Below are 13,870 nucleotides of genomic sequence, written 5' to 3'. Positions count from 1 at the left end.
TGATGATGAAGAGAAGACGAAGGACCTCGTGTGTAAACCGAGTGGTGCAGAGCTGCTGCCATCTGTTGGTGAGAGACTCACAGCTCAGACGTCTTCAGACATAAACATGAAATATCTCGATGACTGCACAATAAACATGTCTGAATGATGATCAGATGATCTTCACCAGACTCCTCCCACTACCCTGCAGCTGGCCAATCAGAGCTCGAGCAGCAGCTCTGTGAGCTGTAATTGTATAACAATATTAAAATACTAATGGATATATTTGTTACGTCTCATTGTCTTTATTTTCTATTGACAAGAGTTTTAGTTTTTAATTGTAATTGTGTTTAAATGTAAAGCTATAGTTGATGCTCCTGATGTGTATCAAACACAGTGTGAGAAGCTTCAGCGTGACGTTTGAAGTGTTTTAATGACTAAACACAGAAGTGTGAAGCTTCATTCATGTAAATGTAATAGAACAGTCGGACGATGCAGAACAGAGTCAGGTGACTTCATGACGTACCTGTGAAACATCTCAGCACTTTATTTAACGGTGAACAAAGAAAAAACAAGCATAGTGTTGGCATGACAACAGAGACAAACCATCGTATTCATCGTGAGGATCCGCTGGAACAAAACCTTCACCTCTGACCTTCTCTAACGGAACATGTCTGCACAACAGAGAGGAGAGAAGAAGAAGAAAAGAGAAGAAGAGGAGAGAAGAAGAGGAGCCGACGTGGACCCGGCTTCAATGAGTCTGATGGACGTCTAGCTGTGGTGAGTGAGTATAATGGTTCCAGTAGTGACCACCAGAGTGGACCAGTGCTCTAAAGAACAGAAGACCACCAGAATGGACCAGTGGTCTAAGGAACAGAAGACCACCAGAGTGGACCAGTGCTCTAAAGAACAGAAGACCACCAGAGTGGACCAGTGGTCTAAGGAACAGAAGACCACCAGAGTGGACCAGTGCTCTAAGGAACAGAAGACCACCAGAGTGGACCAGTGCTCTAAAGAACAGAAGACCACCAGAGTGGACCAGTGGTCTAAGGAACAGAAGACCACCAGAGTGGACCAGTGCTCTAAAGAACAGAAGACCACCAGAGTGGACCAGTGCTCTAAGGAACAGAAGACCACCAGAGTGGACCAGTGCTCTAAAGAACAGAAGACCACCAGAGTGGACCAGTGCAGCGTTCATTCTACGAGCTCGAAGCAGAAAACATCTGGACTGATGAGTTTCTATCTGCAGAACCATCAACGTTTAAAGGATAAGATATATAAATATATATATATATATATTTATTAAGATGTCCCATGAAAAGACCAAAATCATCAATGTATTGATCATTCTAACAGATGTTGCCTGTGTAGCAAAACTATATATCTTGTCATTTTTAAAAGCTATTATAACGTGTTTAATAATATTTGCATTTTAATTATTATAAAACGATACTTTTAAATTTGTTAAAATTATTTTCTTAATTCTGACTTTAAAGCATCAAATAACATAATTTATAAAGTGGAACGTTTTAAAAATGCTCTTCAATGTTTTAAATAGTTTTTTTCGGGATCCGGTTCATTTAAAAAAAGTGTCCAAACTGAAGTCCAACCCACAGAGCAGCAGCAGGAGCTCTGATTGGCCAGACTCCTGCCAATACTTTACAGCTGTCCAATCAGAGCTGCTGCTGCTGCTCTGTGAGCTTTAATCATATAAAAATATTACTATTTATTATTAAAATATTAATATATATATTTTTTATGTCTGATTGTCTTTTTTATTATCTTCTATTTACACAAGAGTTTTGGGTTTTTAATTGTAATTATATTTAAACAACATAAAACTATAATTATGGCACCTAATGTGTATTAAACACATAAATAAATGCTGTTTGAGTTGAAGGTTTATGTCTCAAGGAACTAATAGATGAGCTGGTGAGTAGAGAAGTCAAAACGTCGATGTGTTGACGAACAATACAAATCAAATATTGCTCGTCTTATTCTTTAAGCTTCGATCTCGATAACCTCGACATCCTGTCCAGATGTTTACTGAAGACTGTTTTCTGTGATCAGCCAAGACAAACAGAACCAGCTGTAGTGTTTGGTAATAAACAAGACAAGAGACATGAACTGTGATGAGACCGGCAGGTTGAAGACAGTTTGTCTGACGACATGCTGAGAAACGCTGTAATACTGAAGAACAAAGGACAAAAAGAACAGAACAGCAGATACATCGCTCGTCTGTCCACAGGATGAGCTTCACCAGCGTCCTCAGTGCAGAGTTCATGTTAAAGGCCTCAGCGGAGATCGTTGGACATTCATTGGGTCGTACCATCTGATTGAGCAAGCAAGAAGAAGGGGGGGAGGGTGCAATCACCTCGTCCTCTAGTCCGCCGTTCAAAGTGCACTCGGTTTGACGGAAATAATCAGAAAACGGTTTAACTTCCCGCAGATCTAAAAACCGCTCACTTAAAAGAAAGAGCAGGAAAAAGGAGGGACGTTCAGGGGTTAAACGGTACATTAGCTGTGACGCTACGCTAACACCAGACTTCTGACATCCCAACATGAGAGAGAGAGACAGTTTGCACATCTGAATACACATCGGTGTTGATAGATAGCTCTCTAATATATTAATGTACAAAATATAGAATCTGAAAATATCTGATCGGGTTCGTTTGGTGTTCTGAATGTCAAAATACAAAATGTCGAAGATTAGAAAAAAGCTCTTCTCTGACATCCCGTCTGTGTGTTTAGTGTGTTTGTACGCTGACGATACTGCGGTGTTCCTTTGTGAAAGTTACGCGTCTGACGAGAAGTTCTTCTGTCAAAGACTCGTGTCTGAGGGACGTTCTCCACCTCAGCCTGTGAGTTACCGACGTGATCAGATGTCGTGATACGAGGACGGAGTAGTGGCGCGGTGCTGCTTAGCTTTAGAGACTCATACCTGGACCACGACGACATGGACGGAAATGTGTTTTTAACATACAGCACATTAAATCAAAATACATAAACACGTGTTTACTCCAGCAGAGAGAGGACCCTCTGAAAACATGAACTCTCTTCCAGAACGTTCCTCCTTTTAGGGACTGAGACTCACAACATCTGTCTTTACGCTCTGGTTGGACATCTTTGGTCTCAGGTTCAGGTCTAGCTGGGCCTCATAGTCTGAGCTCTGGAGAGGAATCTCCTCGTCCGTCCTCCATGTTGCCTCAGTTTAAGGAAAGGAATCAGCGCTGTGAGGAGTCCGTCTCAGTCCGCCGTAAACCATCAGAGGTCCACGAGCCCGTGAGAGGCTCCAACCCCCCCCCCCCACGGTGAGTCCATCTCTCACTGAGTTGAGGTTAACTGCTGGAGGGTCCACTGGTGAGGAAGTAAGTCATCATCTCTCCTTTTCCCTTGACTGTGACCAGCCCTCTGTACTCCAGCGTGTAGTTGTAGGAGCTCAGGACCTGGTACATGTCAGCGGTCACCTGAGGACGGAGGAAAGGAAACGAGTGCACAAGTTCATCACATCTCTGTGTTCATCACTGCTTTAGCACTTTTAACTGCATTTAACTCAGCTGTGCATCACTTTCAAAGAAGCTGCGTTTATATTATATATTAATATTATTTTCTACTTTCACTGAGTTAAATCTTTCAAACACACTTCAGTCCCGATCATAACTTCCTACAATTCATTCATTTTCAGTATTTTAAACCTTTAAATGAAAGTTTGTTGACATCATGACATCACTTATTATGTGATCTTAATAAATAAACTAAATGGTCCTTAACACACACGGGTTAAATGACTAAATCTAATTAAAATAATAGTTTAAAGTTGTTTAGTTGTGGTTATACACAAACAATGAACTGTAATAGAATCGATTTACATGCAAAGTGTTTCATCTCGGTGCATTTTTTGTCAACAAAGAGCTCATGAACACGTCTCTTCTCTTTTGACCAGAATGACTCGTTGTCTGTTTCGCTAAATCTGCATTTGAATGGCGTCTCTGCTTGTGTGTGTGTGAAAACTAAAGGTCATCGTCCGTCTGTAGACGAGATCTCAACGTTACAATCCTGGTGTTGATGGCGTCTTCGTGCTGCTTCGTCACCTTCGTGTTCATCAGTGACTCCGGTGCTCGTTGTATCTTGAGATGAAATGAAAATGTTCGTTCTGTTCAAAGTAGCTGTGAAGTTATTAAACTTTAATGACTTCACAGCTGATGGAGCAAAACCAATATGGACGCTTTTAATTAACGGTTTTCATTAAATCGAACAGACTTTTTTTTTCATCTCGCCGTCATCTTCAAGCTATTTTGGTCAAAAATGAGAAATTCATCTAATGTGCATAAGCTCTGACAAACTGTTCTTCAGACGCTGCTGTAATGATTAACATCAACATTAATATTCACTGTTGTTAAACTCTGTCTCTCTGTGTAATAGAATAAATTATTACTGACAAAGGATGTTTTGCTTGTTTTCACCATGTGGAGAGAAGTCGTCTTTAAAAGAACACAATAAAAAGTGTTTATCTAACTATTATTACAAATATTGTAAAATGATCTATATGGCTGCAAACTGTTAAATTAATCTCTGCAATTTGTTTTATTTTATTTTTAAATCGAGTAATTGGTTTGAGTAATTTTTTTAAGGAAAACTGTCAGAATTCTCTGATTCCAGCTTCTGAAATGTGAATATTTTACCGTTTCTTTACTCGAAGTCATTTTATCGACCAAATCAATTAATGGAGGAAATAATCGACCAATGAAACAACAATGAAAATAATGATCTAATTGGCTGATATTGAGACTTATATATATATATATATGTTTACAGCTCTTTATTAAGTGAAGTGACACTTAGAGAGAACATGAACTTCACCTGGATCCTCTCCGGCACACCTGTGCTGTCCATGCGACTCGCCACGTTCACCGTGTTCCCCCAGATGTCGTACTGAGGCTTCCTGGCTCCGATCACACCGGCAACCACGGGGCCGATGTTGAGACCTGAGAAGGTATAACAATTCACAAATAATACAAATAAACAAAAGTAGATAAACTCTACCAAACCAGCTGGAAACAAACTCAAATGTGAGTGTTTATTCTACAAAACCTGGTTGATAAAATAGTATTCATTGTGTCCGGGTCCTTTAAAATCACCTATTTTCATCTTGAAGTTGTTGAAGGAGTGCTCGTTGATGTACTTCATCTGGTCCATCATCCTCATGGCGTAGTCCGCCAGCGCGCGGATGTGCGAGCGGCCGACCTTGTCGTACGTGGAGTCGTTGAGGCCGGAGGCCGCCATGTAGGTGGAGCCGATGGTCTTGATCTTCTCCAGCTGGCGGAACTGGTCCTCACTGATGATCTGATGGTGGACCGAGAGCAAAATGTTAAAGATCCATAAAAACAACCGTGTTCTAACAAATGCATATAGATGTTTTATTTCCTCTCTGTTTATTAGTTGATTAACTGAGTGATTCAACTCTAAGGAGATCTTTTCTAGTTATTTCTGAAACCTGCATTTAATCAATATATTTGATATTAATATCATCAAACTGCAGAAAGGATAAAAAAGCTGAAAAGAGACTTTTTTTCTCCGGAGTCGGTGGAGACGAAAGCAGAGATAAAAGAGAGAGAATATTTAACTTAAAACTCTTCAGGTGGCAACAAACTGACTCCAAATGCATGTTCATATATTGTATCATTACATATGTGTTCACACAACATTACAGCTGTCTTAAAGTCTCTATTTTCACAGTCATTATGTGAGTAAAGCCAGTCCCATGAAGCACCACCAGCACACCTCTTCGTCCCCGTCTCACCTCGTCAAAGTCGGCGATGATCTCGTTGAGCAGCCGCAGACACTCCACGCCCTCGTTGTTGGCCTCCAGCTCCACGTAGAACTCGGAGAAGTTGCTGATGCTGGCGAACATGACCGCCACGCACTCGCACGACTGGTAGTAGAGCTCGTCGTTGCGGCGCTCGCGCTGCAGGAAGTGGGCGGCGACATCTTTGGGCAGGATGTTGTGGAGCAGACGGCGGTTGTAGGCCTGCAGCTCCTCCATCTCCTCCTTCTCCTCTGTGGCCTGTCGGGGTTCAATGCAGAAGGTAGTCTTTACTTTGGTAGTGAAATATATCAACTACTGTTAAATAGATTTCCATGAAAAGTAGGGACAGATGTTCGTGGTCCCCAGAGGATGAACCCTCATGACTTTTTATGTAGCGCCACCAGCAGGTCGATTATTCAGTTAAATATCTTGGCATCTACCCGTCTATAAAATATACAATAATGATAATGAGATGCACTACAGCTGACACATAATAAACCTCTTGAACCCGACCATCTTTAGAGTAACACATGTTGAAACAGGCGGCAACCTCCAGTTCTGTAACGTGAATCCAAAGCTTCATGTGTTAAAGCTGCATTCTCTCTAGTGTCCACCAGGGGGCGACTCCTCTGGTTGTATAGAAGTCTATGAGAAAATGACTCTACTTCTCTCTTGATTTATTACCTCAGTAAACATTGTAAACATGAGTTTATGGTCTCAATCTCTAGTTTCAAGTCTTCTTCAATACAGCATGATGTTCATTTAGTACATTATGGTCCATTTAGAGTCAAACAGACCATAAAGCAGGGGATGCTTTAGGGCGGGGCTACACAGTGATTGACAGGTCTCTACCAGAGACGTATACGGCGTCTCTACGTCACTCCTCAGTCCAGATATGGTCACTTCCTGTTGACTGGTTGCAAAAAGCCAAGCTGGCGCACACACTGACCTGCAGCTTCCAGAGGAAGTCGAGTCTGGCCGTGGACTCCACCTGCTGGGCGTGAAGGTAGAGCGCGAGCACGAAGACGGTGATGACCACCGGGGTCACGATCTTCAGAGGAACCTTAGAGTCCACCACACAGCTGGAGGTCAGCGCACACACACACACACACACACACACACACACACACACACACACACACACACACACACATTAGGTTTTCCTGTATGAGTGTAAAGATGAACTCTGCAGGAACACTGACACAAAGAACAAGCTGCCCTCTACATCTTAGCTCATTAGCGTTAGCATCTGTTGCCAGCAGCTCATTAGCGTTAGCGTAGCGCCAGCACAGTGATAATGATGCCGTCAGCTTAATCACATGACAGAGGTGATGCCTCCGGTCTCTGTGGTGATGGACGTTTCAGTCTCACCTTGTTCCATTCGTGTGTTCGCTGCAGAAGGGGAGGAACAGAGGAGAGCCAATCAGCTGTCAGAACATCTGCACACGGTCAAAGATCCACACACACACACACACACACACACACACACACAGCAGCGGTGACTCACCTATCGTCGATGGCGTTGGCCGTCACCAGCAGGTCCTGGTTGTCGAAGAGGTTGACTTTGGGCACCTCCATGATGAGGACGTAGAGCAGCTCGATGAAGAGCATGAGGAAGAGTTTCCCGATGCTGCTGATCTGCAGGAAGACGGAGCAGGCCAGCAGACTGAGCAGCACACAGGACGAGAAGTACTGCGGGACGGAGACGGAGATAAGGTTTAATGTCTGGTAGTCAAGCTTTATGTTGTGTGATATAAAACAGCCGATAAACCCACAACATAAGCGCTCATTCACACATCACTGAACGAGCCAAACGTTAACATTCAAACCTGACATCACTCTCTCTTTGTTCTGCTGCTGCTCACACACAGAACCCCTCGTCTGAAGCGCTGACTCCTCAGAACGTACAGCTACACGTGTCTCACTGTGGAAGATCTGTTTTCTTTATGTTGTTATAAAAGCAATAAAGTACTCGAGCTTTCACTTCACAGCCACAAGAGACGGAACAAAAGGAACATTTCTGCCTGGTTTCAACCCGTGGCTGATGATGTCATACATGCAGAGTAGTGTGAAGTAAGTTCATGTTCTTGTTCTGATGGTGTTTTGTGCTCCTTCGGTTAACGAGGCTGCAGAAACATTTGTGACAGATGTATTTAATTAACACAATTAGACTGTTTCCTCGACTCCTCTCTTCCGAGGAAAGGAATCGAGGAGGCAGCCTCCAGAGATCAGGGCACACCTGTACCTCAGGTAGGCTGCACATGAGGGAGTCGTCTCCACACGGGCTCAGCTGTGTGTCCAGGCTGTAGTTGAGGAAGTGGGCGTGGCATGCGTCGGGCAGACTGACGTTAAGCTCCGCCCTGATGCAGCTCCGCAGGTCCAGGCTGCTGCAGGTGAACTGGAGGAGGTGAAAGGTCAGGAAGGTTTTCATGGAACGTTGTTTTTGGAAATGATGAAAATGGTCTTGATTGGTCTTTTGGGGAAATTCTGTTGAACTCACAATGTTGATGAAAGCAGAGAGAAAGACGAGGATGATGGTGAAGACGCCCACCAGGGTGCTGTTCAGTCTGGACTGGACGATCCTCTTAGAGAGAGTCTGCAGAGCGACGGGGAACAGCTGGGAGCAGAGGGAGAGCAAAGGAAGTCAGATTTAATTATAAATAAGTTCCCAACACATCCTGCAGGCTGGAATCACCTTCTCTGATATCTGATGAGAGGACTGACACCATGAATCATCTCTGTACGTTCAGTAGATGAAATAAAACCATGAATCATCAGAGAAAAAACGCTAAATTGTATGTCACACATCTATATCTTTAATCAGCAATTGGCTAAACTGCTTCATAGACCCGCCTCTTTTGGGCAGTTTCTCTGCTGAGACGTGCACACGCGGAGAGGAGTGCAGGAACAGCATATATTTTGTGCAGATATTATATTTTACACATATTACTGGGTGATTCCATATTTCAAAAACACAAATATTGACAATTTGTATAGTTTATTATTATTATTATTTTATTTGTTGTGGCTCAAGGTGGGGCGGCGCCCTAGCGCCCTCTATTGACCAGACGCCACTGGTTCTTGTACCTCTTATTAACAAAAGATCTGCACAAAGTGTACTTTCTATTATTCATCACGAGCAGAGACTCACCCCAAAACAGCAGTACACGGTGGAGACGAACATGACCGCCGTCAGGATGACGAGGAAGGTGACGAAGAAGCCGATCATCAGTCTGGAGCTGCAGACGACAGTAAAGATGTCATAATGTTCATAGAGTAGAATACATAGGATACATTCATCTCTTTATGGTGTGTCACCTTGTGCTGATGTAAACAGAAGTAGGAATAATGTGTGTGAGACAGGACGGACTGTGAGAGGTATTCAGGAATAAAAGTGGTGAGGAGTGGTGAGATGAAAGGATGGAGGAGAAAGGTGAATAAAGGAGATCAATACTGAGAGATGGTCTGAGTGGAAGAGAGAACAAAAGAAGAGAGGACGGTTTGCCTCGAGACTAAGTCTGTGAGAGCTCTTTGAATCCGGCTGCTGCTCGTCTGCAATTACAATGATTCTGGTTTAATATTCTCTTTCAAAGCTCATCTATTCAGCTTCTTCTGTTATCATTTCATTCACTTATGAAATTGTGTAAATCTAAAGATGTGAGAGCTTGCAATGGATACTATAAAGACTGAAGTAATGTGCAGTGTAGTATGTCATAAAAATTTTAAAAAGTCTTAAAGTCACAAAAAGTAATAAAAAGTCACAAAAAGACAAAAAGTCATAAAAAGTCATAAAAAGTCACACTTTAAAAATCAATTCACATTTGAGGCATACTTCAGGAAAAAGAGATACATTGTGTTTATTTGATGTGTTCTTGATTCAGTCTGTATTGTCTACAGTCTACAGACAGTCTACAGTCAGACAGTCTACAGTCAGACAGTCTACAGTCTACAGTCAGACAGTCTACAGTCAGACAGTCTACAGTCAGTCAGTCTACAGTCAGACAGTCTATAGTCTACAGTCAGTCAGTCTACAGTCAGTCAGTCTACAGTCAGACAGTATACAGTCAGTCAGTCTACAGTCTACAGTCAGACAGTCTATAGTCTACAGTCAGTCAGTAAACAGTCAGACAGTCTACAGTCAGACAGTCTACAGTCAGTCAGTCTACAGTCAGTCAGTCTACAGTCAGACAGTCTACAGTCAGTCAGTCTACAGTCTACAGTCAGTCAGTCTACAGTCAGACAGTCTACAGTCAGACAGTCTACAGTCAGTCAGTCTACAGTCAGACAGTCTGCAGTCAGTCAGTCTACAGTCAGACAGTCTACAGTCAGACAGTCTACAGTCAGTCAGTCTACAGTCAGACAGTCTACAGTCAGTCAGTCTACAGTCTACAGTCAGTCAGTCTACAGTCAGACAGTCTACAGTCAGACAGTCTACAGTCAGTCAGTCTACAGTCAGACAGTCTACAGTCAGTCAGTCTACAGTCAGTCAGTCTACAGTCTACAGTCAGTCAGTCTACAGTCAGACAGTCTACAGTCAGACAGTCTACAGTCAGTCAGTCTACAGTCAGACAGTCTGCAGTCAGTCAGTCTACAGTCAGACAGTCTACAGTCAGTCAGTCTACAGTCAGACAGTCTACAGTCAGTCAGTCTACAGTCTACAGTCAGTCAGTCTACAGTCAGACAGTCTACAGTCAGTCTACAGTCAGTCAGTCTACAGTCAGACAGTCTACAGTCAGTCAGTCTACAGTCAGTCTACAGTCAGACAGTCTATTCCTCTCAGTGAACAGTCTCACTCACCTTCTATGTGAATGAAAAACGTCTGTAATTTAAAAACATTTCCTGAATCATATTTTATGCACACTTGAACCAAACAACCCAGATTCATCATTTAGAACCTAACTGAGGTTGTTACAAGTTCTCATTGCCTCTTTTTAAATAATAGCGGACGCTATAGCGTTAGCATACATTGGACACATGGATGATGATGATGGTGATGATGATGATGATGGTCGTCAGTTTGGTAAAAATGAAAGAGTCTGTGAGGAGCCAATGACTGTCACCCTGTTTCTAGTTGGAGTCGGTGATGGAGGTGTATTCTAGTATTTGTAAAGCGCTGACTCACCGCGGAACGATGACGATCTGAATGCAGCAGATGAAGAGAAAGACGAGGGAGGCGCAGGCCACGTAGGCCCCGAACCTGGAGTCCACCTGTTTGGAGTACTGCAGGAGAACCAAACAACATTTTAACAACTTCTTCATCTCTGAACCTCTGAACAGTGAAGTCAAAGCTTCATGTGTTAAAGCTGCATTCTCTCTAGTGTCCACCAGGGGGCGACTCCTCTGGTTGTATAGAAGTCTATGAGAAAATGACTCTACTTCTCTCTTGATTTATTACCTCAGTAAACATTGTAAACATGAGTTTATGGTCTCAATCTCTAGTTTCAAGTCTTCTTCAATACAGCATGATGTTCATTTAGTACATTATGGTCCATTTAGAGTCAAACAGACCATAAAGCAGGGGATGCTTTAGGGCGGGGCTACACGGTGATTGACAGGTCTCTACCAGAGACTATACAGCGTCTCTACGTCACTCCTCCTCAGTCCATATATGGTCACTTCCTGTTCGCTGGGTGCATGAACACTTTAAAATAACATGCTGGGAGACGTGACTTTTGGCTTTTCTTGTAAATTAATTATGTTCTTGAATTAAAATGGCTTCAAAGTTGAAAGAACAACTTTCTCTCAAAGTGCTTTATTCTCTAAAGAGCATCTCTACAGTAGAAAGAACTTTAAGGCCTCAAGTATTGATCTGGTGAAATCCTATATTAATATAATGTGCATAATGATCCCGGAGTCTATACGATGAAGATGAGTCCAGCTTGTTGTGGATGATCTCAGCCTTCAGTTCCTGGAGCCTCTCAGAAAGTCTTCACTTCCTGAAGCTTTTACCAGGACGTGAGGGAGAAACTTGAAAACAGGACTCAGAGTTTCTGCATCACAGCGTCCTGAGCTCTGACCTTTCTTCTTCAGCCTGTCCTTCACTGTCTCAAGTAGTCTTCCTCACTCTTTCATCAGCTGTCTCCTCCCTCCTTAAACCCAAGTTCCTCCTTTTCTCTCTATAACTTTACTTTGACCGACTTCCTCAAGGGACGGAGCGAGAGAGGAGCTTTTTGCACCGGGAAAGATTGCTTGTCACGACCGATTATGTGCTGCTGTACTGGCAGTGTGTGTGTGTGTGTGAGAGTGTGTGTGTGTGTGTGTGTGTGTGTGTGTGTGTGTGTGTGTGTGTGTGTGTGTGTGTGTGTATGTGTGTGTGTGAGTGTGAGTGAGAGTGTCCTGTCCTCACCTTCTTCTCCAGGTCCGGCTCTCTGAAGGTGAGCAGGAACTTCTTGACGTGTTCGGAGCGTAGCCGGTCGATGCTGCGTGCGTCGATGGCTCGGCCGAGGAACTCGTCCACCTCGTCCTCCGGGTTCAGGTTCTCCTGCGTGTTTCTGAAATTGAAATGCCTGAATGACACAAAGATGAGAGCCGGTGACACATTCACACCTCAGGACCACTGGAGGTCTACTGCAGTCTTCTCAGAAAAACCTGCGACCGAGCAACTAATTCCTTCTTTAATTCACATGTAAATCATCTGTAGTGGTTGTTCGGTCACGAGAGCAGCAACGGATCAGAACACTAACAAATAGATCTTTTAGATCTCTGGTCACGTGTGTTTTGCCGCTGATATTAATAACTGATCACTGATGATCCATATTAACAGATTCAGATCTTTGTTGTTTGATTACAGCAGCTGGTCGACAAGGATCCAGATTATTGATGTTTTCACCATCGTCCTAAAAATCATTTCAACGCTCTGAAGTCTGTAAACCATCAAACACTGAATGTTGTACTTTTACTGTGTTATAGAAATTTATAGAGTTTTTTTCATCATAAAACACAAATGAAAAGGAAATAAAGATAGTATTCATATTGATCCGTTTTTATTTCTAATGATAATAATGTGCTTAGAGCTCGTGTCAGGAAGTCTCTAACATCTATAGAGCTCTAAATGTCGTGATGTCTGGAGGATCTTTAAAGGTTTTTAGGTTCTTTACTGATAAAGTTAAAATAAATAAACAAACGTATGTGAGCAGATTTAAAGTTAAACAACGCGGTTCATAGTTTAACACACAAATAGAGAGTTAATCCGTAGAACATAAGAAGTATAAACGTCCGTCTTTACACTTTGGATCATCGGCCTGAAGTCACGCTAACACCAGCTGATGCTGCTGCTGCTCAATGAACACGTTAATGATCCGCTCTGACACCTCAGGTTCAGTCAGAGGTTCTGCTCTCAGGGCTCGTGGTTAGTGATCTCAAAGACTCCTCGTGATCTCGTCCACATTCACTCATTCGTTCACACATTCACACATTCACTCGTTCACTCATTCACTTATTCACTCAAAGAGACGTTAACGTTGAGGAACAGTCACTCACTTGTCTTTCGGGTCTTCAAATCCCTGAAAGACAGAAAAAGAGATTAAAACAGGTTTCAAACAGACTGAACTCACTTTTTATTATTGTTATTTATTTAACAGGTGCAATGAAATACAACAATCATTAAGGACAATATTATCTTTATTATTATTATTATTATTATTATACATTTTGTTGTCCCTCCCCTAGTCCCACATAAAATGTCTACGAATAAATAAAACTGATTTTTATTTAAAAATACAATTTTAAAATGAATACATTTGAAATAAAATAAATGAGACATAAACATGATAGTAAAAATATATAATAATAATAAAGATAATTAGCAGGTAATGAAAAATAGATTATTTTCAACTTATAAAAGGCACACAGTTTTAAACGTGTATATGAATGATATATCTATATTACATTTAGTTTTGATGGCATTATAACTTCTATTAAACTATTGCTACAATACAAGTTCAAAGAGAAGAATAAAACGTGAGTGTTGAAGTCTATTTTAACAAACTATGCTTTACGTTTGTAAGGAGAGTTTATTGTTTTATTAAAATCTATTTAGTTCTGATTTATTATCACGGTATGTATTCAATAAAGTTATACAATAGA

At 42.0% G+C, this 13,870-nt stretch overlaps 1 protein-coding gene across 1 annotated transcript in view; it reads right to left on the bottom strand.

The window, feature by feature from the left end:
* Nucleotides 1-3,317: 3,317 nt before the first annotated feature.
* The window catches only part of adcy5 (adenylate cyclase 5), a 65,195-nt gene continuing 54,642 nt past the window's right edge, over nt 3,318-13,870 (bottom strand). Inside the window, 12 exon segments of the mRNA XM_076085085.1 lie at nt 3,318-3,446; nt 4,840-4,964; nt 5,118-5,322; nt 5,780-6,043; nt 6,735-6,867; nt 7,293-7,477; nt 8,031-8,183; nt 8,286-8,402; nt 8,937-9,024; nt 10,908-11,005; nt 12,132-12,276; nt 13,265-13,287. Of these exon segments, the coding sequence (XP_075941200.1) occupies nt 3,318-3,446; nt 4,840-4,964; nt 5,118-5,322; nt 5,780-6,043; nt 6,735-6,867; nt 7,293-7,477; nt 8,031-8,183; nt 8,286-8,402; nt 8,937-9,024; nt 10,908-11,005; nt 12,132-12,276; nt 13,265-13,287 (1,665 nt within the window).

Source organism: Anarhichas minor, unplaced genomic scaffold (genome assembly GCF_050575085.1).
Source record: "Anarhichas minor isolate MPS153535 unplaced genomic scaffold, ASM5057508v1 ptg000138l, whole genome shotgun sequence".
Classification (NCBI taxonomy): domain Eukaryota; kingdom Metazoa; phylum Chordata; class Actinopteri; order Perciformes; family Anarhichadidae; genus Anarhichas; species Anarhichas minor.
Note: the sequence above shows the minus strand (reverse complement) of the source record. Positions and strands in the feature narration are given on the sequence as shown.